The sequence below is a fragment of the Hemicordylus capensis genome, chromosome 1 (assembly GCF_027244095.1).
Source record: "Hemicordylus capensis ecotype Gifberg chromosome 1, rHemCap1.1.pri, whole genome shotgun sequence".
Classification (NCBI taxonomy): domain Eukaryota; kingdom Metazoa; phylum Chordata; class Lepidosauria; order Squamata; family Cordylidae; genus Hemicordylus; species Hemicordylus capensis.
The window spans coordinates 330802821-330830037 of record NC_069657.1 but is presented as its reverse complement, the minus strand read 5'-3'; the positions used below and the strand labels follow the sequence as shown (position 1 = coordinate 330830037).

At 42.2% G+C, this 27217-nt stretch overlaps 1 protein-coding gene across 1 annotated transcript in view; it reads left to right on the top strand.

Moving 5' to 3' along the window:
* The window catches only part of SEC63 (SEC63 homolog, protein translocation regulator), an 81761-nt gene that overhangs the window by 6293 nt on the left and 48251 nt on the right, over positions 1–27217 (top strand). The window contains exons 2-4 of the mRNA XM_053292487.1: positions 10752–10851; positions 12827–12941; positions 21416–21528. Of these exons, the coding sequence (XP_053148462.1) occupies positions 10752–10851; positions 12827–12941; positions 21416–21528 (328 nt within the window). The remainder of the gene's footprint in view (positions 1–10751; positions 10852–12826; positions 12942–21415; positions 21529–27217) is intronic.

Below are 27217 nucleotides of genomic sequence, written 5' to 3'. Positions count from 1 at the left end.
AGCCAAAGCCCTCACTTAGGTAGACCATATACTCCAATGTAAGTTATGTTTTCTAGGCTATGACTTGGTCATTGTATCAAACCTTTAGGTTTTAAAATACTATACATGGAAACAACCCTCAAAAACAAAGCGGGCACCCACAGTTTCCTTTACTCTAGAATGATGAGTCTTGTTTTGAAGTAAGAATCTTTGTTCCAGAGTAAGGGAAACTGGATGCCATCCAGTATCACTACTTGCAAACTAAAACCGCCATGTTGTAAAGGAAAATACACTCTCTTTTGCCAGATCTGCTTTTACAAAGTTCCTAAACCTGGGGACTTGCTCCGGCACCTTTTCTGCTACTTGTACCAAGAACTGTTTGCACCATGTCACTGTATGATGGTAGTCGTAGGGCTTTCTTTGTTGTGCCATAATGTAAGGTAAAGGTAAAGTGTGCCGTCAAGTTGATTTTGACCCCTGGGACCCACAGAGCCCTGTAGTTTTCTTTGGTAGAATACAGGAGGGTTTACCATTGTCTCCTGCACAGTATGAGATGATGCCTTTCAGCATCTTCTATATCGCTGCTGCCTGATATAGTACCAGCGGGGATTTGAACCGGCAACCTGCTGCTTGTTGTTCAAGCATTTCCCCGCGTCGGCTTGCTATGGTGCCTGGAAATTCCAGTATGGTGCCTAAGCCAGGTGATGGATGAACATGGGCAGCAGGAAGAGTGACAAGCAAGGAGGTGGGTGAGTTGCTCCCTCCTGCTGCTCCTTGTTGTAGCTGTCCATCACCTGCCTGAGTTGGATGGATGCAACTAGGAAGAGGAGTGAGCAAGCAGGGTGGCATGTCCATGCCGAGTGGAGTGCATTGCTTGGGTGAGCAGCAAGTCCTCTGTTTCATGGAGTGGAGGGCAGTCTGGCTCCTACAGTCAAAGAAAACATTCTGAGGCCTGCTGTAATGACTATTTTTGCTGTCTGTCTTGTGTGTGGAAAATTTTGTGTACTTGGATTGGTGCAGTAACTATACTGCATCTGTTGTTGTGTATCTGTGTGTGTTGTGTGCTTTCAGTCATAGCTACAGCCCGAATGGCTGAACTTCTAATCATAAAGCACTCCCATGATGCATGTTTTGGATAAGATCACTGAATGATCTTGTATGCATAATTTATTTGCAAGGGGTGTTTGTGCTTCAACCTATTGACTTCAGGAGCTGTGTTGTTACCCAGGAAATGGTCAGTGTCAAACCGGAAGTGCCTGGTGCATGTGCATCGGGCAGTTCTGGTTTGCTGCTGACCTGGGCGGCAAGGAGGAATGCTGCTGCTCTGAGCCAGTGATTTTGGCGGCAGTGCCAGTGGGGGAAATGCAGCGGTGGGGGAAGCACATCCTCCCAGATCCTTAAAGGTACCCCTGCCCCCACCAAACTGGTCTGAACACTGGATCTCCGAACCGGTTTGTGCACATTCCTACCACCAAATTCTATCTTGATTTGGGTTTTTATGTCTTACTATGGTATTGCGTCTGTGTATGAGAAGAAGAAATACAGACTCAATTGAAAATAATTTAAAGTTCAAAACCAAAACAAATTTTATTTTCTTTCAACAAGTTTCTGTGTCTGATTTTATTCTACTAGGGTTAGGGTTACACACACAATGGTTTTTGAAACAAAGCAACAGATTAACTCCTGACTAGACAATAAGCTTAGCCTCCTAATGCTGCAGAGGGGAAATGACTTGCCTAGCAAGCAAGAGGTTGCTGGTTCAAATCCCCACCGTTATGTTTCCCAGAATATGGGAAACACCTATATCGGGCAGCGGCAATACAGGAAGGTGCTGAAAGGCATCATCCTACACTGTGCGGGAGATGGCAATGGTAAAGCCCTCCTGTAGTCTACCAAAGAAAACTACATGGCACTGTGATTGCCAGGAATTGACACCGACTTCAGGGCACAACTTTACCTTTTACTTTGGACAGTGAGCTTACTGTCAGACCTTTTGTTACAATATCACAATGGATTGTGAGCCCTTTAGGGACAGTGAGCCATTTTATTTATTTATATCTATGTAAACCACTTCAGGAACTTTTGTTGAAAAGTGGTATATAAATATTTGCCTTATTTGTAATATATGCTCAATTTCTTGTTTTTATTGTTTCATTTCATTAGCAGCAGTTCCCCTTTCAGTTTTCTGAGGTGACTGCTATAGAGAAATGAGTTTCCTTTTATTTTTAATACTTTGCTGGTATGCACCCTCCCCGGCTGTACAACCTGTGTAATAACTATACACTTCTAGCAGAAAATATACCTTAGTCATATTTGGTTGACATAGGTTTTCCCTATGTGTAAGAATCTACCCACCTAACCTCCCACGCCAACCCTCAGTCCCTCTCTTACCCTCTGGAGACTCTATCTCTGGCTCATTCCAGCCCAGTCGTATCTTTTCAGTTAACTGTCATCACTATTTACAACCTCCTGTTCTGTCCATTCTAAAGCCCCTCCCTCAGGAATCTTCCGAGAGGAGGTCCCGAGATGTAATTTTTTAAAATTGACATTTCCCACTGGCTAATAACCACAGTGCTTTAGGGAGAATACACTTCTGTATTGTAACATAGTTCATCAACTTCTCCTATCACTACTGGAAGGGGATGACTGCAGAGAATAAACTGATATTTTATTTTATGCATTTGTATCATCTATCTGTAGTCTACTCTGGGGTGGGTTACAGTTTTAAAAACATTGCATGCTTACACAGAGCAAAATCTCACTGAATAAAGTGTCATAGAAAACTCAACTTTTCTGCTGACTTAAACTGATCAAACTGCAATGTGTCTGAAAGGTTTTGGGGCCCTTGCTTAATTTTCTTCTCAGAAATAGACAATTCTAGAGTTAGATAGAAAGTGCATATTCTTTCTTGCTATGCAACAAGTACAATTGGACAGGTACATGGGGAAATGATTATGTGTTATCTTAGAGCAGGGTTGGTTGGTCGTGCCATCGAGTTGGTGTCAACTCCTGGTGAACACAGAGCCATGTGGGTTTCTTGGTAGAATACAGGAGGGGTTTACCATTGCGATCTCCCACACAGTATGAGATGATGCCTTTCAGCACCTTCCTATATTGCTGCTGCCCGACATAGGTGTTTCCCATAGTTTGGGAAACACACCAGCAGGAATTCGAACCAACAGCCTCCTGCTCCCTAGGCAGGTTACTTCCCCGTGGTGGCATTAGGTCAGCACTTTAGACTGTTATTTAAATCACACAGAGAAATTTATTCTCTTTGATTTTTAAGTCAAAAAATTCCACTTATTATTCCTATATAAAAACTGGGTATGAATTAGTTACTATCACAATAAAACATTTATTTAAATGCTGCTTGATTCCAGCAACTAAGTCTTGTGTGTTGGTTGCACTGTTTGCATTTGTCATACTTTTACCCAACAAATAAATTTCTTCAAACTATTCCCAAGTAAAGTCTCTCTCTCGCTTTTTGGCCTAATCGGAATCAAAACTAGAACGTGCTTTGTCATCCCAGAGTTCCTTTCTGTTTTACTGTGTCCCAGCGCTTTTGTCATGTAATAGCACTGCCCCATCCCACAAAAAATATTAACTGGGCAGATCAGTGGTGGGCATCCAGAAGAATGCCACACAGGTACAACAGTGTTTTCCTTTGTGTGAGAAACGGATGGTTTTCAGCCACCCTCCCTCACTCTGCAACTGTTTGTCTCTCCCAAAAATTTGTCCCTGAGGGACAAGTTGTGTACTCCTCAGTAGTTGTGTACTCCTCAGTAGTTGTGTACTCCTCAGTAGTTGTGTACTCCTCAGTAGTTGTGTACTCCTCAGTAGTTGTGTACTCCTCAGGGACTTACTTTCTGGAGGCAGAGATGACTGCAGAATGAAAATAGGGGTGTATAGCTGAAAATCATTTCCTCTTTTGCTATGGAAAATATTGTTGCACTAGCATGACATTCATCTGGATGCCATGTTTTATCCAATATGGATGCTAAATGATTTTTTTTTTTGTTCTTTTGGTAGTTAGAGCTGTACACATTTATAGTTGGAATACTGATCCTGAGCCAGTTGCAGGGAACATCATACTCGACATAATACAGGAAGAAAAAGTCACCCATATAGATCAGTGGATGACACCTGTAGTTACTTGCCAGTTTTTTGGCTCCCTGTGTCGAGCTATGGTATGAGCTGAGCCGAGCCTGCTCGTGCCGGTTCAAGCTCTGGGCTCGATTGAGGGTGAGAAGAGGGCTAAGGTGGGTGCCGGGCGGGGGGGGGGGGACATCTTTGAAAGTAAATGAGATGAGCCTTACTGGGTACCAAAGCTGTCTGGAGCAGCGTGTGTGGAAGCCAGGTGAGTGCTGGAGCCACTTGGGTACCCGGTAAGGACCTTCTCATTTACTTTGAAAGATGCCTCTCACCACCACCCCGGCACCACCCTCTCGCCCACCTGGTTCACTTTGGTTTGATCTCGGACTGGGCCCCCTTCCTGAAGGGCAGTCTGGTTCGAGAGAGAACCACTCAAACTGCCCCAGGTTGTGGTGGACTGGTTCTGCACATCCCTTTTGTATTAAGTTTGGGTTTCATTGTAAGCAAGATTATTTTAAAAGTAAAAAACTTACCGCTCATGCTCAATTAACAGTTTGGGCCTGGGATACCTGAGGGACTCCCTGCTCCCAAGGGTTACTGCCCGCTTGACGAGGTCATCTGAGGGGGTTCTGCTCCGGGTGCCAACAATGAGGGTGGCTCGGCTGTCGTGCACGCGGGACAGGGCCTCCTCTGTTGCTGCCTCCAGACTCTGGAACGCTCTTCCGGTGGCTTGGTCTCCATTACAACTTTTAGAAAGAGTGTAAAGGCTTTTTGCCCAGGCATTTATTTGATTCTCTGCTGCTGCTCTTTATACTCTGTATTGCTTTTATGCTTTTGTTTTAAATTTTTAATCAGATTTGTTTATTTTTCACTTAATATTTTAATTGTGTCTTTTTTACCATCTTGTGTTTAAATTTTTGCTGTAAACCGCCTTGGGATTGTTTAATGAAAGGCAGTATATAAATTTAACAATAAATAAATAAATAAATAAATTAAAAGAAATCTGACAAAGTAAAAAGTCCAGGGCTCAGCAGTTCTGAGGCACTAGCTCTCCATGGAAACTGGACACTTACGCATGGCTTCTGAGTCAGACGGTGGATAGATGTGACCAGGAGTAGTAGTAGTGAACAAGCAATATGGGGGCAGGTGCCTTCTTCTCCTGGTTGAATCACTCAGTCACCTGCCTGAGCCAGATGGATGCAACCAGGAGGAGGAGTGGGCATGGAACTTGGTGAGTCCACCCTGCATGAGTAGAATGCATTGCAGGGGGCCAGCAGTAAGTCCGCCCCCTCATAGAGCAGAGAACAGTCTGGCTCTTAAATGTTTGGACTGGCTCCTAGAGCTAAATAAAATGTGTCAAGTCCTGGAAAAGTTTAATTTTCAAAAAAATATTTTTTTTCCTCCATCCTAATTTTCAGAGTACAGTGATTACAGTTAAGTGATAAAAGGTGATATAATGGCTTAAATTATCAAAGTATGGCAAATTAATGATTGTGCCACCTGATTTTTAAAATTTTTTTTGAAATACTTTATCTCAAGCCTTTCTTAAGCTTTAATCAACCAAATTAAATTACCAAAATACAAATTTCTGCAGCAGAATATAGATGCCATAACTTCCAACCAGCACTCATTATGATCTAATTTATCTGCCTTAAATTTTGACAAGTATGCTTTAGTAAACTTGGTGTAAATCTGACAGCTGCTAAGATACAGCTTAGTATTCATGGACTTTATAAATTTGAATTGGTATACACTGCACAATCAAATATTAATCTCCCATAGTCAGCTGATTTGGAAATTCATTTTCTATGATGCAAGACTAAACACTCACACCACTCGATTTAAATTGCAAAAGGTTACTTTGCCTATCTTCATTTTCCAGATGTTTGCAGGTCCTTGTGTGTTGCTGCAATACCTCTTGAGCACTTTTCATGATGGAGGCTCAGAATGGATAGCTTTTGATCACTTGTTGATAACCTTATGCTTCTTTACTGGCAAACAATTCCCACTGATCTCAATGTGCCCTGCTTCCTGGTAAATGTGTTTAGGATTTTAGCCTTAAAGCTTTTTATAAATGTGCTTCTTAATTTTACAGATGTAAGAAAGTCACACCGTTGAGGTTCCTACAGGTTAGCTCTCAACATGATTTGTTGGTGGCTGAGTGAAGTTCAGGCATTTTTTTCTATTAAAGGGGAAGATTGCATTCAGCATTATGTTAGGCCTATGCAGTAGTCTGGGCTAGCATCCAGAGTGATGCTAGTGGCAGGCAGAGTTATCACAATCGTTGCCTTCACCCTGGGCAGCACATCAAGCCTCCCAAAAAGCCATTGTCAAGAGACCCATGACAATGTGAGGCCCATTGAGGATGACTACAAGGGGAGGGGGAGGGAGAGAGACCAGGAACTGGATGGAGCTTTCTAGTGGAGAGGTGCCTTCACCTAGTTTCTGGACTCTCCCTCTCTCCCTGCAGCTCTCCATGCTGCAGTCTGTGCCATTGCTGAGGGATCCTTGATGGTGACTTTTCAAGAAACGATGGGCTGCTTTGGAGGAGGTGTTGGTTGCCTCACTAGTGTTGCTCTGGATGCTAGCCATTGATTTTTCTTTCTGTGTTTTGAAAGAAAAAATGTAAATTGTAGGTTGATTCCTAAGAACTTAGTATGCAAGCAGAAGAAGTCCTGTTTGCATAAGAGAGCAGGGTGATTTTGTCGATTGCCCTCCTTTCCTTTGCAACCACCTATATTCCCTGAAACTGCTGAAGGTCCTCCAACCCTCAAGATAAGGTTTTCAAAGAGTTGCAGAGAGAAGGGGAGTTGGAATTCTCTTTTCACAGAAGTTCTTAGAATGCAACCCTCTATTTTTCAAGTTTCTGTGTGCGTGTGAAGTCTTGAAGTCTCTTTAACACATTGAACAAATTCACTCAGTACCTCATAGATATTATTTTAAAAATTAATCTGTTCTTTGTGGGATGTGATTATTGTAATACTTTCTTCAAGAACATGTAGTTGATAATTGCAGGAAGCAGCTGCTACAGTTAGCAACAAATTCTAAGAATGTACGTGTTTGGTTTGCAAAGAAACTAGGGGAATGATCTCAGTGGGTCCGCTTTGTGTTCCTCTATACTGCAGCCTCACATATTTGTTGCCTGTCATTTTGATATAAAATGTCATAGGATGAGATCCCAACCTTGGGTCCCCAGATGTTGTTGGACTAATTCCCATCATTCCCAGCCACAATGGCCAAAGTCCATCTGCTGAATAGATATGGCATTTTCATCTCATCCAAACTCCCTCTTACCTGAGCAGGGGATTGAACGTACAAGTGTTCTTGCCTTTGTGGATTTAACCTGGACAAATCCTATAAAAGATCCTGCCTTCTCCAATCAGAATGAAGTCTGAGCCCTTTGTTCTTGATGTGGTCCTTCCTTTGGACACGATTCCTGCTCGATTACACTGAGAGGTAGCAAGACTTGCTGTTGTTGGGATTTGGCAGCACAAGTTGCCAAGATAATGCTTTAAAGGATCCGTCCACCAAAGCCATTTTGTTGGAACCCTGGACCATGGGATCCAGAATTGCCAGTGAAGTCACTAGATTTGAATGGGAAACCTGGTATGCTGATCTGGCTGTTCCTGGCAACTTGGTTGTTCTTGGGAAACATGGCATGGGTTTACATGAGATTAATTTTGTATTTTGACTGCTTGAGAGTCCCAGGCACTTCTTGAGTGCAAAACCCAGAGTCAGTCCTGAGGCTGAGTCTCTCCCAAAAGGGGCTTGCCACAAGTTAAACACTTGTGCCTGACTGCCTGGGAACTTTGGTGCTCCCCCAGACTGGTATGGGCTCACATAGAGCCACAGTTTTGGATGCTGTCCATCTTCTGTCTCTGCCCTCCCCTGGGAAGACCTGACTAGGGACCTCAACTCTCCCTTGCCCCATAGGAGGTGAGAAGCACTCCTTCACATATGAGACAATAGACTGTGGAAAGGTAAACGGAACTTTCTGTTCTCTTACAGCTTGGTACTCCTTACTCTTCCTCCTGTTTCCTTCTTGCCCACATAGCTGCCATTCCCTTGCTCTTACCTCCAATTTTTTTTTTGCTTGCACAGTTGTCACTGGTTGTATTCTCTTTATTATAGTGCTCATAACTGTTTGTGTTCTTGGTGCAACCAATGTTGCCAAATACTCCCATTTTGCATTGTGCTTCTGTTATTTCAATATTTCCTGTTTCACAAGCCTAGTCTCTGAATCCATTGCTCCTCTAGGGATACTCTAATGTTGATATTTGCCTGTGTCCAGACTGCAATCCTTGGTTATTGAACCCTGCAAAATAGGTTTCAGAGCTTGAGCAAAAGCATAGTTTCAGGTGTGGTAGTTTTACACATGTCTGAGCAAGTGGGGTAACAGTAAAGATTAGTATGTGAAGTGCAGTGGTAGGAGGATTGAATGGAGATGGTCCCTTTCTATTGAATCATTCTGCCACTTCATTTATTATTTATTTATTTATTTATTTATTTATTTATTTATTTATTTATTTACTGATTCTCAATGTGGAACACATTTGGTCTCTTTATACTTAAATTGCACTTACTCTTTCCCCTGTCTTAAAAGCTAAATTAATATCTTGTTCAGTCATGGGGGGGGGGGTTGTTTAGGATTATTTATTTATTTATTTAAACATTTGTATACCGCCCAAAATTACGTCTCTGGATTAGAAATTGGGACACTTAACATAGAGAGATAACTTCCACCCCTTTCTTCCAAAGGAAAGCAGTGTTGACTGCAAGCAAAACTTCTATCAAACATGTTCATTAAATACCATATAGAGATACTTTAAAATGAAGTCTAATGGAGCCTTCACTTTACGGAAGTAAGATTATAATTATAAGGTTCTAAAGGCTGATGCCAGCATAATGCCTAATGTAAACTAGGGTTAAAAGGGATTAGGCAATGGAATTATGGCATCTTTCAAGGTCTAAAATGGAACCAGAGAAGGAGGGTGGTGAGAATTTCTGCGCAAGAAGCACTCCCATGATCCAGTCAAACCTTTAACCATAGTTATAACCACCAAGCTAACATTACATCTTCAGGGGCCCTTAGTTCGAAAACCCCTGTTTAAAAATGCACTTATTTTGAAGCAAGGCCTGTTTTAAATACTTGGGGGTTGCACATACACATACTTAGGCTGCTGTGCTGGTTATACTAAATTGGCATCTGGGGGACACAATATAATTTTGTTGTGATCTGGAAAGCATGACTGTTTAATGACTGTGATTAATAGCTCATGTTAATAAGGATATTTGTCTTGCATTAAAACTCAAAGACTTCTGTATCTAAGGTATGAAAGAAATTATTTCTAATTTCTTGGCTTAGAAAATTGCAGTTCACAGTGCTTTCCATAAATTAGTAAGTCCAATGATCTTTAAAATCAGGTTTGATTTCCCCCCCCAGTTCATGTATTCCTCTTGTGACATAACATATAATAAGTCCCCCTTTTGCACATAATTATAAGAGAACTGAATTGAGGTGCAGCATGGAGGGTGGAGCTATGCATAATGTGCAAATGTGAACAACCTTTTCAGCTCTAAAGGTCATATTGAAACCATATCATGAGCTGGACTGTCATATCAAATTGCATATTTTAGTTGCCCTAATCTATATGTTTAATGTAATGAATAAGAACATAAGAAAAGCCCTGCTGGATCAGGCCCAAGGCCCATCTAGTCCAGCATCCTGTTTTGCACAGTGGCCCACCAGATGCTGATGGAAGCCACAAGCAGGAGCTGAGGGCATGCCCTCTCTCCTGTTGTTTCTCCCCTGCAGCTGGTACTCAGGGGCATCCTGCCTTTGAGGCTGAAGGTGGCCTTTAGCCCTCCAACTAGTAGCTGCTGATAGACCTCTCCTCCATGAAGTTATCCAAACCCCTCTTAAAGCCATCCAGGTTGTTGGCTGTCACCACATCTCGTGGCAGAGAATTCCACAAGTTGATGATATATTGTGTGAAAAAGCACTTCCGTTTGTTGGTCCTAGATTTCGTGGCAATCAATTTCATGGGATGATCCCTGGTTCTAGTGTTGTGTGAGAGGGAGAAGAATTTCTCTCTATCCACTTTCTCCACACCATGCATGATTTTATAGACCTCTATCATGTCTCCCCGCAGTCATCTTTTTTCTAAACTAAATAGCCCCAGGTGTTGTAGCTTTGCCTCATAAGAAAGGTGCTCTAGGCCCCTGATCATCTTGGTTGGAATGGAGATAACGTTTGAACATGCTTCTCCCTACTTGTAAGAAAAAAGTGTGGATTTGACGGTTGCAGAGAGAAGTACTTAACTACATATTACAAGTGTCAATTGTGCCATCTTTCCTTCAACTTTTGTGGTAAAAGCTGACAGACTCTTGAGTAAGACTATGAAAGAGCTGTAATGGTAGGGCAGGATCCAGGCAAAGTTAGTCATCACTAAGCACCACTAAAATAAACAAGACAAGTTTGTCATGACTGAACTGTCCCATTAATTTTTGTGGGACTTGGTCATGACTAACTTCGTCTAGATCCTACCCGTTATACTTAGAAGTACAAAGGTTTTTTATTTTCAAGATTCCTTCTTAAAATGCATTTAAGAAGACAGATTAGTTCACTAATTATTTTGTTGCTGCTCAAAATTAAAATGATTTTTTTCTTCCCTCCCCAGAGCAAAATCGTTTAAAGAACCTAAGAAAAGTATATGGAAGATGCCTGTGGTATCGATTGCGATTGTTAAAGCCTCAGCAGAACATAATTCCCACTATAAAGTAAGTATACTAGTTTGTCACTGTAGGTTTTCCTCGCTGAATTTTTTGTAGTAAATGCAAATTGTTGAAAATAGTTTAGCTTTCAATAGTACAGTGATGATTGGTTGAGTTACATGGATGATTGGTTGAGTTACATGGGTGTGTCCTATTGGACTTATGGGTGGGCTGTTGGATCGAAACTGTAAAGTAGCTGAGGAAGATAGACACCCCCTCCCCCAGTCAAAGATGAGTGCCAGATAATGAGATAATGTTATTGGGTATCCATAGTTGAGGGGTTTGGGATCTACAGCTCTCATTAACTGTTTTCATGATCTGTTTAAAATTGTGGCTTTCAAATGTACCACTTAAAAAAATCTATGTATTAAAACAAATTTACAACGCTAAACAACATGGATACCAGTTGCAGGGGAGCAACAGCAGGAGAGAGGGCATGCACATACCTCTTGCCTGTGGGCTCCCCAGAGGCATCTGGTGGGCCACTGTGTGAAACAGGATGCTGGACTAGATGGGCCTTGTGCCTGATCCAGTAGGGCTGTTCTTATGTATCCAAACACAAACTGCAAAATGTAATACGGCAGACCCTGATTCATCAATCCATGCAAACTAATATTGTCTTGGGTAGGAAACTCCCATAATTCTCCTGATTAGTATAAAGAATAAAATCTGACCAAATTACATAAAAAGCATCATTTGTAGTCTGGTTTGAATGTGACTGAATAATATGGCTTAGCTTTTCTGAGATCACAATATGCCATAGATTCTTATACCAGATATCCATCAGCATGGTTTGATTTTTCCAGTGTTTGGCTATAGCTAACCTGGCAGCAGTTACCATGTACCCATTTAATTTTTTTGATGCCACATCTGTGTTGACCTCAGAAAATGCATTTACTAATGCCAACTTGGGTGGGTGAGTGTTCTGTGTGCCACTTGATCACCTACTTCAGTGTGCCAGGTTACATCATCCCACACTCCTGTTCTTAAGTCATGTCACATGATCCTCTGCCTTTCAGTGTCATTTGGAGAGTCTGCCAGTCTATTTGGTAGTTGTTGTGCTAGATTGTGGAACTCCCTGCCCCAGGACACATATCTAGCTCTCCTTCTTCTGTAGTCAGATGTTTAACCTGGCTTCTTGCTTTTTAAAAAAAATGGTTTTATGTGCTTCTGTGTTGATTCTGGATATTATTGAGGAGTTTTAAATAGTTTTTTTAACCTTATTGGGTGCTTTTTTGAGCAGAACAAAATATTCATTTTCTTAAATTGTGTCATAGCGTTCCTCACATTAGCTTTCTGTGGCCACATGCGCCTTCTATGAACAGAAGGAAAACTGTGCTAGAGGGAGGACCCCTTTCATGAGTGCAACTATCCCACCATTTGTGGAAGGAACTTGTGGCCATGGAGCACCAGCTTGTGGAGGAGGTTAGGCTGTAATCCCTTATAAATAAAAATGTTATCTGATTATAGTGTGCCATGCCAAGTCATCCCCTGCTAACTTGGCAAAGAGGCACCTGTTAATGTGGTGATTCTCTTTATTTAGCAGGGGGAGAGTAACTGGCCCTATTCACCCCCAGCACTGTACCTCCAGTGACTGTTGCTTATGTTTCTTTTTCGATTGTGAACCCTTTGTGGACAGGGAGCCATCTTTCTTTCTTTCTTTCTTTCTTTCTTTCTTTCTTTCTTTCTTTCTTTCTTTCTTTCTTTCTTTCTTTCTCTGTGTAAACTGCCCTGAGCCATTTTTGGAAGAGCGGTATAGCTGCCCTGAGCCATTTTGGAAGGCCATTTTGGAAGGGTGGTATTCTCGATGTCAGGTATCCTACAGTAGTGGACTTCTGCAATTCCAATTCATTTTAGGAAGACTACTGTTCTTCACAGGATTATTGCCTGTGGTGCTAAATCTCATTCAAATATCCATATGTAAAATGGTGGCCTAAATTATTTCCAGATGCTTAAACATTTCCTCTTTAATTTCCAACAGGAAAATAATTCTGCTTGCTGGATGGGCGCTATTTTTGTTTCTTGCTTACAAAGTTTCCAAAACAGACAGGGAATATCAAGAATACAACCCATATGAAGTATTAAATTTAGACCCAGTAAGTAATATGTTTCATGTTTTAATACTAATTCAGTTTGACATAAACTTATATATAGGCCAGTTTAGACATCATGCACAACCAGGATTGAATACTGGTTTTACACAATGTACTCTAGCCTCAGGGATAAGCTGAGATAACTTCAGAGCCTGGTTTATTTGCAAACTCAGGCTAGAATAAACCAGGGCACCAAGTTTGGACATTAAAATAGATTTGGCTTGTTCTGAGACAGTGCTGGAAGCAGAATTCTTCCTTCGCTCATGTGCGAAGGGGATGGGGAAGTAAGGTTATGAGACACCACATGAAACCAGGATTCAATCCTGGCTCCCTGTTACGTCTGAACCACATGAAACCAGGATTCAATCCTGGCTCCCTGTGACGTTTGATCCAGTCCCCAGAATGTAGTAGTGTGAAGGCTGAAGTAAAACACAAGATGTAGTTGTTTTTGCTTTTGAAAAATGGCATCTGTAGTAGAAATGTAGACTTTCTACAGTTGATTTATACTTGAATATAGCATATATTAAGAGAAAAAAAAATCTTCATTTTTCTGATACTATACTTCATTTTTGTGGGTAATGTAGAGGAGAACAATACCATATCTTTTGCAATGTAAACTGCTTTGAGAAGTTGTTGAAAAGTGGTGTATAGATATTTATAACGATTAAAGGAATATCAGCTGATGCTGTTTTGACCTTAAAAGAATGTCATTGTTTGATAGGTTTGTTTCTTGTCAAACATGCGTGACTTGTTAGGAATCAAGTCGGGCATGTTTGACAAGTAAACAGACATATGTAACAATGGCATTCTTCTGAAGTGCCTTTTAAAAATATGTTCCAGATCCTAACCTCTTACCCATAATTGATTTGAAGCAATGATGCATCTCCTAAGATCATGATAGTGGTATATTTTCTATTTGAAGCTGAACAGAGGAATGTTTGGTTCCTACCATTTTTTGATTTAACAAAGAATTTTTTAAAAAGCACTCGACCTTTTGTGGTGTGGGGTGTTAGTGGAATAGTTCCTTCAAATCTAAACTTTTTTTTTTAAAAAAGGTACAGCTTGTTTAACTTTGGGTACCCTTTAAAGTGGGGGTGGGTGGGTAACCAAATCTTGCCTTCTGTAAAATTTGAGAAAAATATTGTATAAAAAGTTGCCCTGTCTCCCTTACTTCCCCCCCTCTCTCATAGCCAGTTCAAATGTTTGCAGGCTGAGGAAATTAGCTGAAGATTATGAATGTTGAAATGGAGCACAGTTTTCATTTAAAGGTGCCTTAAAACAAGATTATTCAATGTTTGGAACATTCAATAGCACATTCAAAGTGCTATTAATTATTAATAAACTAAGAGGTGAGGCCCATTGTTGGCTTATAAATATAAGTAACAGAATTTTTAATTAATGTTCTTGTGAAAGGGAACTAAAAGCAGTTGTAAACTTGGAGAATTCCAATTTCTAACATTATTCATTTTGTTGAATAATTACCATATATGGTAAATGTGAATCAGTAAATTTTAATCTGAAAAAATATCTTCTGCTTCTCTTGGTCATGATGCCATTTTTGAATTGTTATTGAGTGCTAAAAATCTGTTGAGAACAATAAGTTAAAATATGATTATATTGTGAATTCCTTAAAAAACAAAGCAAAAAACAACAAAAAATTAAACCCTTTCCCCCAGCATATTCCAGTGTAAAAAGTAATCCATTCAGCTAATTCCAGGGGCAGGTATCTGTAGTCATTGGGGGAAATACGATTTTTATTTCACACAAACTAATTCTTCAAAATACATAATAGATAATGGGGGATACAATAGGGGCTAACCCTAACAAGCTATAGTAGGAGCCACGTGGTAGGGTTATCCCCTATTGTTAGGGAGGGAAGGAGCAGTCGGTTGTTGAGAGACTATGTTTGAGTATCTGGAAGGTGGGTAAGAAGTAACAAAAGGTTAGAAAAGTGGCATAGTAGGGAAGGGATCTGGAAGTGATCTGTTGTCTTAATGAGAAATGAGTTACTGTGCCTGCTCAGGATCTTCCGGATGGATTAATTAGCTCCTCTTTTGGTGCCCCTCCCTGCTGTGCACATGCTCCGTGCCTTCCTTTTCTCGGTGCCATTTTGTGTCTCTTTCTTTTTGTCCGCTGATGCGTTGAGACCTAAGGTTTATTGCTCTTCAGTTTATAGAAAAGAAAATGTTACTTTGGACAGATCTCTGTGTCTTGGACTTTGGACTGTGAATTGACTATTCTTAGGATTTTGGCCTTTGGACTTGATGGCTACATTTCCACAGCTTTGCCACTGGAAAAGACCAGGCTGAGAGGAAAAAGACTACATTTAGGCGTTGCTCTCAGTGTAGGGCTAAACTGATGAACATGATATCTGTTTGCTCTGTTTGGGTGAACAACATGTTCCAGCTTGTTGTAGGATTTGTCGATCTTTTTCGAAGCAGACTTTGAAGAATCGCTTGTTGCGCCTCAGAGCAGCTCTTTATGGAGATGTGTTGCGGCCACCGACACTGAGGCCGGAATCGATATCCACCTTTTCAGTGTCTGCCCCAGGGTCTGTGCACACACAGTCTCAAACCCTGAGGGATGATCTCAAAGAGATTGTCTTCAAAAAGCCCATCTACTGAGCCTGGGCATAAGAAGTGTAAATGACATCGTGTTACGTTGGATAGCGATTCACCACCTCAGAAAAAGCACAAGTCGAAGCCGATTCACTCGTTGAGGTCAAGGACGCCTTCTCCATCAACGGTACAATATCGACCACCTCTTCCATCATCGGACCCGCCGATACTGTCACCTACTGCAATGTCCTCTGCACCATTTCTCCCACCTTCAGCATTGACACATATGGTGACATCGACACTTCCGTCGATACCAACAGCAAGCTTTGCATTGACATCCATGTCGACGCCGATCTTTCCAGTGCCATCCACATCAATCCCCTCCCCCCGACTTCCTCAATGTCGACCTTTGATAACGAGATTGACACCCTTCATCGTACTTTACCAACCTCTCCAAGGGCTACTGTTGTTCCACAACCGCACAAACTGTTACCGCTTTCTCCAGCGAGAACGCCTCTGAAGTCGCCATTGTTGCGGTTCGATACCAGTGATGATACCCTTTTGGATCAGGGGACTGCAAAATCCCTATTGAGTGCATTGGATTCCTCTACGAATACCCCTTCGGGTTCCACGTTTCAGGGATTCCTAACCGGAGGTTTAGATGCAGAGGTCGATGGAGAAGAGGATGTGCCTCTTAAGATCCTCTTGATGTCTCCTTTCCAAACAGGAGCCAGGTCTTCATCTTTCCAGGTGCCGACGGTAGTCCCACCTGCTAATGCTTCACCGTGGAAACCAACAGCTACCTTTGTCTCCCTCTATAAACTGTGCCTCCAAAAGACTCCATTCATGCATGAGGTTTTCATCATAACAATTCACCAGCGGGAGAGTTCCAATTGTGGAAGACACAACATATGCTTCAAGGCCTTCTTCCGCATCAACCAACGGGGCTGTTCCACAATTAGTATCCTCGGTACAACCTTTGGTACCCTTACTTTCATCTGGAGCTCTAGTGGTTCTGAGCCAGTGTGTTCAAACTACGCCGGTGCCATTGGACGTGCTCATGCCTCCTACAGAGCCGCCACCTCAGCTTCCTGTTACACCCCTTGGACCGGTTCCAGATCCACTTCCACCCTCCTGTCCAGCAGAACCACCAACCCTCTGGTGTGCCCTTGGAATCGTCTGATTACTCATATGATTCTTCGAAGTCTTCGGATATGGACACGGAAGGGGATGATGACACTCCACAAAATCCTTCCGATCCCCCTTTGGATGCTCCACTGAAGCTGTCCACTTCTCCAAACGAGGAACTGAAATCATATGCGAAGATGATTCAACAAGTGGTGCAAATGCTGGGCCTAGAGGTCAAGTGCCCTACTACTGACCTTGAAGACCCCGTTTATAAAATGATGGCAGCTGTACAATCTACGCAACCGATTGCTCTGCTGATGCAGCCAGTTATTACTAAGGCGGCTAAAGCTGTGTGGGATTTGTTGCAAACATCCACACCTACGTCAAAACGTTTAGAGACTCTCTATTGCATACAGGACAAAGATAATTCCTATTTATTGAAACATCCTATCCCAATTCTGCACGTCCTCTGCATCCAGCCAACGTCATACTACCCCTTCTGACAAAGAGGGTGGGAAACTCAGTGTCTTTGGGCGCAGCGTCTACTCTATGGCCAGCCTTGCTATTCGCATAGCAAATTATGCAGCCTGCATGGCCCTCTATAATTATTGTCTTTGGGACTTCTTTTGCAAAGACCTTATCACGTTGAACACAGAGGATCTTGTTAAGAAGTTTGATGAAATGCTTAATAAACCGGGTGACCTCACCAGACAACAATTAAGCACTTTCAAACACTTGGCGGAGACTGAGTCTAGAACAATGACTACTGCGATCTCCCTCAGGTGCCATGCCTGGTTGTGATCTACCATGTTGAATAATGCTATGAAAGATCGGATTGAATATCTTCCATTCGATGGAAAGGGCCTTTTTAGCGAATCCACAGATGCAACGATGGAAACACTTAGAAATCGAAATTTAAGGCTAAGAGCTTTTCTACTGCTGCCCCAAGGTTCCTCCCGTTATCGGTCCTAAAACCGTCAATGTTCCAGTTTCAAGTACCAAGACCGGAAAGACTATAGAAAGCCTTTTAAGCCTTATAAAAAAAAAAAGGGCTATGCCCAACAAAATAAAAACCAAGGCCCTCATACTGGCAAGGACAGTACCAAACAGTCTCTTTGATCTCAGAGACTGTCCACTGCTTGCACCCTTATCGCTGGCTGAAGCCTTAAACACCAATGCACTGACCATCAATGGCATGACTTCGATACCAACTTGTTTGCCACCCAACATCATCAGATTGGCCAGTCATGCCTCGGCATGGCACCAAATAACATCCGACCAGTGGGTCTTAAGAATTATCAACACCGGTTACGCGATCGAGTTCATAACTTTGCCAAGTTTCGAGGGCGTAAAGACTGCCCCCCCCCCCCGGCCCTGTGGCAAGAAGTTGGAAAAAGGTGCTATATTACCGGTGCGGTGAACAGACTGACCAAAAGGATTCTACTCACGCTATTTCCTCATCCCCAAGAAGGACGGAGGACTCTGAGTAATTATGGATCTCCACAGCCTGAATCAATATGTGGATACAAGAAAGTTCTGTATGAAAATCTTGAAGGGAATTCTTACGCTCCCGGCCAAGGAGGAGTGGCTTGCCACATTAGATCTCAAGGATGCGTATTTTCATATTGAAATTCAGGACAACCATTGCAAGTTCTTGAGATTTGCAATAGGAAATTTAGCGTTCCAATACAGAGTTCTGCCCTTTGGCTTATCAACAGCGCCAAGAGTCTTCATCAAGTGTATGTCAGCTATCATAGCTTATTTAAGAATGCAAGATATCACTGTATTTCCCTACTGAGACAATTGGCTCTTGATACACTGCGACAAATTGAAATTAGAATCTCAGATCTAATTCACCCTATGACTACTAAAAGACTTGGGAGTTCAAGTCAATTGGGCCAAGCCCAAATGCCAACTGGCCAGATCGATAGACTTTATAGGGGCCCTCTTGGATACTCAAATGAAATGGGCCTATTTACCTCTCGAAAGGTACCAAAAGATCCGCGCCCTTGTACGCCTCTTTGAGGTTCACCCCAGCAACGAGCCGATCAAATCCAGAGACTGCTGGGTTTAATGGCTTCATGCATAGCCACGGTTCTCCACACTCGATTGCAAATGCATCCTCTTCAGCTGTGGTACCTGTGATCGTTCCGCCCAAACATCGACAGTCAAAGGATGCTGCTGGACGTCCCTCCACAGGTTCTAAAGTCTCTGAGGTGGTGGAAAATGAGGGAGAACCTTCTGAGCAGGGTTACTTTCGATCCCCCGACTCCGACGCTGTGTGCCATGACATATACCTCTCTATTGGGTTAGGGAGCCCATTGCGGGACCCATCTAGTTTAGGGTCTGTGGACAATGCAGCAACAACAACGTATGCACATCAGTTTCTTGGAATTAATGGCAGCTTACCTGGCACTCAAGTCTTTTGCTTCCTTAATTCAAGACACGATTGTGCAGTTACTAATGGACAATACTATGGCAATCACCTAGGTAAACTGACAGGGTGGCACAGTGTCGGGCACCCTGTGTGCTCTGAGCACCCAGTTGTGGAATTGGTGCATATCCAGAAATGTTTTCCTAGTTGTTATCCACATCAAGGGACTGAAAAACGTCTTGGCAGATGACCTCAGCAAGACTTTCGGAAACCAGCAACATCATGAATGGGAACTGAAACAATTGTGCCTAGACCGCTTGATAAAAAGATGGGGCATTCCTCAGGTAGATGTGTTTGCTTCGGCTACAAACAAGAAATTTCCGTGATTTTGTTCCAGATTGGGTGTTTGGGCAAGGGTCCTTGGGGAATGCTTTTCAGCACCACTGGGGGAAAGGCCTTCTCTGTATGTTCTTCCCTCAACCCCTGATCAACAGGATAGTGGGCAAACTGATACAGGACAATGCACAGGCTATTTTGGTCGCACCATGGTGGCCTTGCCAACCATGGTTTGCATCGCTATTCAGACTGACGGGGAACAACTGTTGCCATCTCCTGCTGGACCCCGTTCTACTGCCGTCAAGAGACGGCAGGAAAATATTACATCCATCCCTGCGGACCTTACAACTCACGGCATGGAAGGTTGGCTATTGAAAAATATCCTTCTGAACTCTCATCGAGTTCACCAAGAGGAGTTACACGAGTAAGTGGAAGCGCTTCGCTGTTTATGCAAAAGAACATGGTTTCCACCTGTTCAAGGCCTCTACTAGTCAGGTCTTGTTATATTTAACCAGCCTGAAAGAAGCTAATGTGTCTCTCTGGGTCCACCTGGTCACTATTTTGTTGAAGCATAATGGCTGACAAAGTCATTCTGCCTTATCACACCTAATGTGCAAGAAGTTCTTGCGGGGTGTTAATAATCTTTACCCCCCAATAAAACAATGGAGCCTATCTCTAGTCTTGGCCTCCCTGATGGAAGCCCCTTTTGAGCTGCTTTGTGAAGCAAGTTTTATGTTGCTTGATGCTCAAGACAGTCTTCCTAATCGTTATCACTACTGCCCGGCGTGTAAGTGAACTAACTGCCTTAAGGGCGGGTGCCCTGTATACGTAATTTTATCCTAATAAAGTAGTTATGCGTACTGACCCAGCCTTCTTACCAAAGGTAGTAATCGACTTCCACTTGAATCAGAACATTATTCTTCCCTCCTTTTTCAGGAGCCGGATTCACGATTAGAGAAAGCACTGCACTCTCTAGATGTGAGGAGATGCCTTCTGTATTATCTAAAAGGAACAGAACGTATTAGATGAACTAAAATGATCTTCGTCTTGTTCAAAGGCAAGAATAAGGGCCTGTCTGTGTCTAGACAGAGACTGTCACACTGGTTAGTGGAGCTCATTTTCTTAACGTATAAGTTACAGAATCATCAACCTCCCAAGCTGATAAAGGCACATTCCACAAGAGTGTATGCTGCTTCCGCTGCATATTTATCTGGTCTTCGGTTTAAGGACATATGTGCAGCTGCCAAATCGTCTACACGCTTGCCTTTCATTAAGCACTATGCCATAGACTTATGTATGGAGGAGGCCAATTTTGGAAGAGAGGTACTCAAGAGAATTCTTCAATAGTGGGTGAAATGGCTGCACCCTCTGCCATGGAGGTGAAAGCTGGCTAGTCACCCATTTCTCATGATAACGGATCACTTCCAGATAGACAGGTTGCTTACCTGTAACTTATGATCTGGAGGTGATCAATTGTCAGTCATGAGACCTCCCCTACCTCCCCACTGCAGCATTTAAAGAACAAGACTGATTTACCTACTTGATCACTGAATCACACAACGTGTGGATCGTCTGTCATCAGACAGATCTTCAAGAAACTGAGACAAAATGCCTCCCGACTACCGAGAAAAGGAAGGCACGGAGCACATGCACAGCAGGGAGGGGCACCAAAAGAGGAGCTAATTAATCCATCCAGAAGGTCCCTGCACAGGCACAGTAACCCATTTCTCATGACTGAAAAGATAATCAGGGTTGGCAGGGGCAATCATTATAGAGCTACAGTCACCCTGATGTTTGTCTCTGGTTCTTAGGCTTAGGAAATTTGGTATATCTTGTAGACAGAAGCTGATATATTTAGCAGGCAGCTGCATCAGTTGCTTGCTAAATACATTTCAATTTTTGCAGTTTTAAGTATTGAATGAAGAGCTTAAGCATACAGTTGTGGTCTTCGTATATTCTCTTCATAATGATTCTGTTAAGTAATACTGAGAAATACTGAGAAATTGCTTCAGGTGAAACAAGTGCAAATATGATAGGCCAAGTCTCCTTAATGTAATTAATGTGACACTTTATTTTCATAGGGAGCAACTTTACCAGAAATTAAAAAGCAGTACCGTGTGTTATCACTGAAATTCCATCCAGACAAAGGAGGTGATGAAGCTGTGTTTATGAGGATTACCAAAGCTTATGCAGCGTAAGTTCATTGTGTGGAAATGGAAGCTGATGAGGGTTCGGTTCTTTTGGAACACAAATATACTCTTAGAGGCTGACCCTAATCCTAAATTATCCTTTGAGCCAGTTGGTCTGCTTATGATGTTGGCAATTGCCACAATGACCTGTACTAATTTCGTTGTTGGTATACCTCATCCTAAACCAGTATATGCTGATGCAGCAACTCTTAGGATCAGTCTGTTAAACAGCCTTTAAAATTTAATATTCTGTTTTGTCAGTCAGGTTGTTGTCCTTTGAAAAAGATTTAATTTTTGTTCTGGGATAATTTGTAGTACAGGTTGAGTAGCCCTTATCCGGATTGCATGGGACCAGAAGTGTTCCCGATTTTGGATTTTTCTGGATTTTGGAATATTTGCATAATGAGATATCTTGGGCATGGGATTCAGAGCGCCAAAACAGACGCCAACAGAGCAGGCGCCAAACTGAGCAGGGAGTGGAGGAGAGGGACTTTCCCTTTTCCCTCTAGCGCCAAAGCAAGAACATCAAAAACATTAAAAAGCTTCACAATAAAAACAGAGCCGCAACTAGTGAGAATTACAGACAAAACCCTTGTCACTAACAGCCTTCTGAAATAAGTAAGTTTTGACTGCATGTTTAAAAGCAGCAAAATTGGGAATCTGCGAGCGAGTGAGCTGAGATGTTTTTGTTTTTGTTTTTGTTACGGCGTGGTGACTGGATTTTGGAGCATTCTGGATTTCGGATGTCTCGATAAGGGATACTCAACCTGTAGTGGCTAGAGCATGGAGTTCCAGAAGCTTATTACCCCACGCGCACACAGCTTGTTACAGTTTTTATTTTGCTTACCTTGTATTTTATTAGTGTACCCTTCTTTGCCTTTGGAGAGTCACTTCAAAAATGTGGCTTTATGGCTGTGGATTGAAACAAAATCCTCTTGCTGTAAAGGAAAGTCTAAAACTCTGGGAGGAGAAATCAGAGTTAGAAGAGCCTTCTGTGTAGTGTGTGACGCTTGATTGTATGGAAGCTCCACTCATCTTTCCCTTTTTTCACACTTTCACATTGCAGTCCTCGCTAGAATAACCAAGAGTTTGTAAAATCCCCAAGATTAATTGGGTCAAATGATGATGCAGATTTGCATGACTTACATAAATTGAATGGCAAGCGTAGAAATTCTTTGCTACAGAGTTCTGATCATTTCATTTCATTTTCATTTTTTTACACTTATATCCTACCCTTCCTCCGAGGAGCCCAGAACGGCGTACACGGTTACTAAAACTTCACTTGTCTTGGTTAGAATACATAGCTGGACAGCCACACATACATACATACATTGATTTGATTGCCACCCCTTATCAGGGAAAAAGAGTCAGTTAGTAGTATTTCCTGTCTTTAATCCATAACTTTTACTTCTCTATTTTGGCTGTAGTCACTGACCAAAACGATGGACGGGGCAGTCACAGAACAAAACAAGCAATAAAGAGGAGAAAGGGAAATCCCACCGTGACTACAAAACAAAAAATGCAGATAATGTAATGACCAAACACTGAAAATGTAGATAAACACTGGAAATGTATATTCAGAAATAATAAGCCAGTAATAAATAATCAATAACATTAATAAACAAAAATCATAAATCTAAACTAAGTAATTCCACAAGAAAAATAATAATGTATGCAGTAATACTCAAACCAACTGGTAACACATAATACACAAAATGCCTTCTCACAATGCAGGATACATAAATATAGGCATGTGCAATAACAGTCAAAAATATAGAAAGGAGGTGTAACTGAGCCAGGCAAAAATAGGGCTGCAGGATGAAATAGGCAAAGTCAAGTATCATAATAGAAGTGGCAGATGACAAAAGCGCCATGTCAGACGTGGTCTCAAAAAGAGGTGTGGACGTCCTCAATGGCGAGACGCTCAGTAACATCCACACAGGAGTGAAGATGTAAAATCACAAAACATGCTGATAGCAGAGAACCTGTCGAGCATGGCTTCCATAAATAAGATGACCTGGAACAGAGATAAAGCCCACTACATGCCCTTGTGGAGAAAAGCAAACTTCATGAATCAAGGTCGTTCATGAATCAAAGTTGAACTGCTCTTCCAGATATGCGCCGTTTCGCCCACAAAGCTTCATCAGCCTCCTAAACAACATTAGTGCCGGTACCCCATTCCTCAAGCTTAGCACAGTCTTTCAGTCCTTTTTGGCAGGAAAGGACCTTGATTCATTAAGTTTGCTTTTTGAGCATCTCGCCATTGAGGACGTCCACACCTCTTTTTTTCTATATTTTTGACTGTTATTGCACATGCCTATATTTATGTATCCTGCATTATGAGAAGGCATTTTGTGTATTATGTGTTACCAGTTGGTTTGAGTATTACTGCATACATTATTATTTTTCTTGTGGAATTACTTAGTTTAGATTTATGATTTTTGTTTATTAATGTTATTGATTATTTATTACTGGCTTATTATTTCTGAATATACATTTCCAGTGTTTATCTACATTTTCAGTGTTTGGTCATTACATTATCTGCATTTTTTTGTTTTGTAGTCACAGTGGGATTTCCCTTTCCCCTCTTTATTGCTTGTAGTCACTGACCAGCAGAGGTCACTGTTACTCAAGTGAAGTAATTATCATAGCTTGATTATGTTCTTCCCCCTCATTCTGGATATATGTATATCCAGAATTGGGACAGACCGCAGAACTGCCCCAATAGTAATAAATCAAATCATTATGAGAGGAGAGCTGGTCTTGTGGTAGTGAGTATTATTCCTGTTGAACCTGTTTGCCTCAGTTTTAAGCCTACTCTGGAAAGAGCAGAAGCGCCTGAGAAGGTAGCCAGCTTCTCCTGTTTGTCTGAAGCAAGAATTTTTTTTTTTTAAAAAGAAGAAACCTTTTCTTTCTACAGACAAGCAGGAGTAGGGGGAGATTTTGAAGGTCTGGTATCTATGTAGGGGAGAAGTGTGTGTGTGTGTGTTTGGTTTTTGCCAGGGCTTGTCTTGGGGGCTTCATTTGCAGTTTCTCTCTTGTCTGGAGAGAGACAATGGGAGGTGCCAGCTAGGGCTGAGGTGTGAGTCACATCTGGTGGGAGGGGCCACAATCCAGTTGAACCTGTTTGTCTCAGTTTGAAGCCTACTCTCTACATAAAAGGCAATGGCCAGGGAACTTAGCAAACAGGAATTAGCAAAGAGGTTCATGGGCATTTCACATGGAGTTTAGCGGGGAAGTGTGTGGGGAATTTGAAAGGAGCCTCCTTGATCACAAGGAGCCCAGTGGAAAGAGAAGGTAAGTACTATTCCCTCTTTTATATTCTCAGGAAATAAAGTCTGAACTGTTGAATACTTAGGCAATTTCAACTAAGACCTGACTATGAAATAAACTTCAATAATCTAAAGAGCCAACAAAACCAGTCATGAAGATAGAAAGTCATCAAGGGAGGGGGAGCTTCCCAGTGTATTTCATGGAGTGTTGCTTGTATGACTATCTGCTCAGTGGGTAGAAGTCATGGGTGTATGCACAGTGCAAGCTGCTCCTGGCTCTTGAAGAACAAGTTTGTTCCCTCGATGCCAAGGTGGCTGACCTGGAGAAGCTCAGAGAAGTACATGGACGAGACCTTCAGGGACATGGCAGAGGCATTGCACTCGCAGGCTGATGGCTCCTCTGCTGTCAGAGAGAATGAAGGTCTCAGTAGGGAGGACATCATTCTGAGGAAGAGGAAAAAGCTCCCTTAGAAGGGCCCATATCCTCTCACGTAGGGGATACTCCTCTGGGGGTATGGTTTTCCTAGTAGTGGGTGATTTGGTCAATAGGGGTATAGACAGAAGCCTCAGAGCCAAGATGGGTGCACTGGAGTGCTTGATTGCTAATGAAATCTTAGGTAGAGTGGGCATATCGGAAACATGGTGGAACAATGAAAATCAGTTGGACACTGTTAGACAAGGAGAGGTGAATTGGAGGTGGAGTAGCACTGTAGGTTAAAGGGATAGAATCTAACAAGCTAGAAAACCTAGCAAGTCCAGAGTCAACCATAGAAACTCTGTGGGTGACAATACAAGGCCTAAAAGGAACTGTGGTGGTGCTAGAGACATGCTATTGCCCTCCTGATCAAAACACTGACAGTGTTGGGAGTTGCAGAAGGAAATCCGAGAAGTATCAAAGAGAGACAGAGCTGTAATGATAGGTGACTTCAATTACCCACACGTAAACTGGGAAAATTCACATTCCAGTAATGACAAAGAGGCCAAATTTCTAGATATATTGAATGACTGTGCCCTAGAACATTTGGTCATGGAACCAGAGAGAAGGTGACTTTGGACTTAATCCTGAGTGGTGCCTAGGATTTGGTGCGGGATGTCAATGTCATAGAACCATTAGGGAACAGTAACCATAGTGTGATCAAATTCAGCATATATGCGAGAGAATCACCAAATAAGTCTAACGCAAACACTTTATTTATTATTTTATGTATTCATTCGATTTTTATACTGCCGAAAAGGCTCAGGGTGGAGAGGAAACCTCTCTAAAATGAGGGGTTTGGTGGGAAAAAAAACACTGAAAGGGAAAATCTGGAGGGCCGCGTAGCTCTAGAATGCATGGAGTTTATTTAAAACCACAATAATAGGAGCCCAGTTAGAATATATACCAAAAATGAGGAAAGCTACCACCAAGTCTGGGAGCATGCCGGAATGGCTAACAAGGAAAGTCAAGGAAACTATAAAGGGGAAGAAAAATTGCTTCTGAAATTGGAAGCAATTTCGGAAGAAACTGCCCAAATGAAGAGAACAGAAAGGAACACAAACTCTGGCAAAAGAAATGCAAGGAGACAATAAGAGAAGTGAAAAGAGAGCTTGAGGAACATTTAGCTAAAAGCATCGAGGGGAATCAAAACTACTTTGAATACATCAGAAATGGGAAACCTGCCAGGGAGGTGGTTGGACCATTAGATGACAAAGTAGTGAAAGGGATTGTTATGGAAGATATGGAGACTGCAGAGAAGCTAAACAAATCCTTTACCTCTGTCTTCATGGCAGAGGATACTGAGTGTATGCTTGTGCCTGAACTGGACTTCTCAGGGACAGAGGCTTAAGAACGGAATCAGAAAGAGGTGACAAGATGATGATGTTCTAAACCGATTGAAACAAATTAAAAATTACCAAATTGCCAGGGCCATATGGCATCTGCCTAAGAATCCTTAAATAACCCAAACGTGAAATTGCTGACCTCCTTGCAAAAATACATAACTTATCCCTACAATTAGGCTCTGTACTGAAGGACTGAAAAGTAGCCATTGTAACAACAATTTTCAAAAAGGGATCCGAGGGTGGAGGGCGTGGGGCCTGGGAAACTACAGGCTGCTTAGCTTAACATCTGTTCCAGGCAAATTGATGGAAAGCATTCTCAAGGATAAAATTAAGCATATAGAACAGGCCCTGCTGAGGGAAAACCAGCATAGCTTCTGCAAAGGTCAATCTTGCCTCACCAGCCTTCTGGAGTTCTTTGAGAGTGTCAGCAGGTGTGTGGATAAAAGTGATCCAGTTGACATAGTATTCCTGGACAGGTTCATGTGTGGATTGGTAACTGAAGGACAGGAAACAGAAGGTAGGTATAAATTGACAGCTCTCTAAATGGAGGGAAGTAAGAAGTGGAGATCGCCCAGGCATCTGTACTGGGACCGGTGCTTTT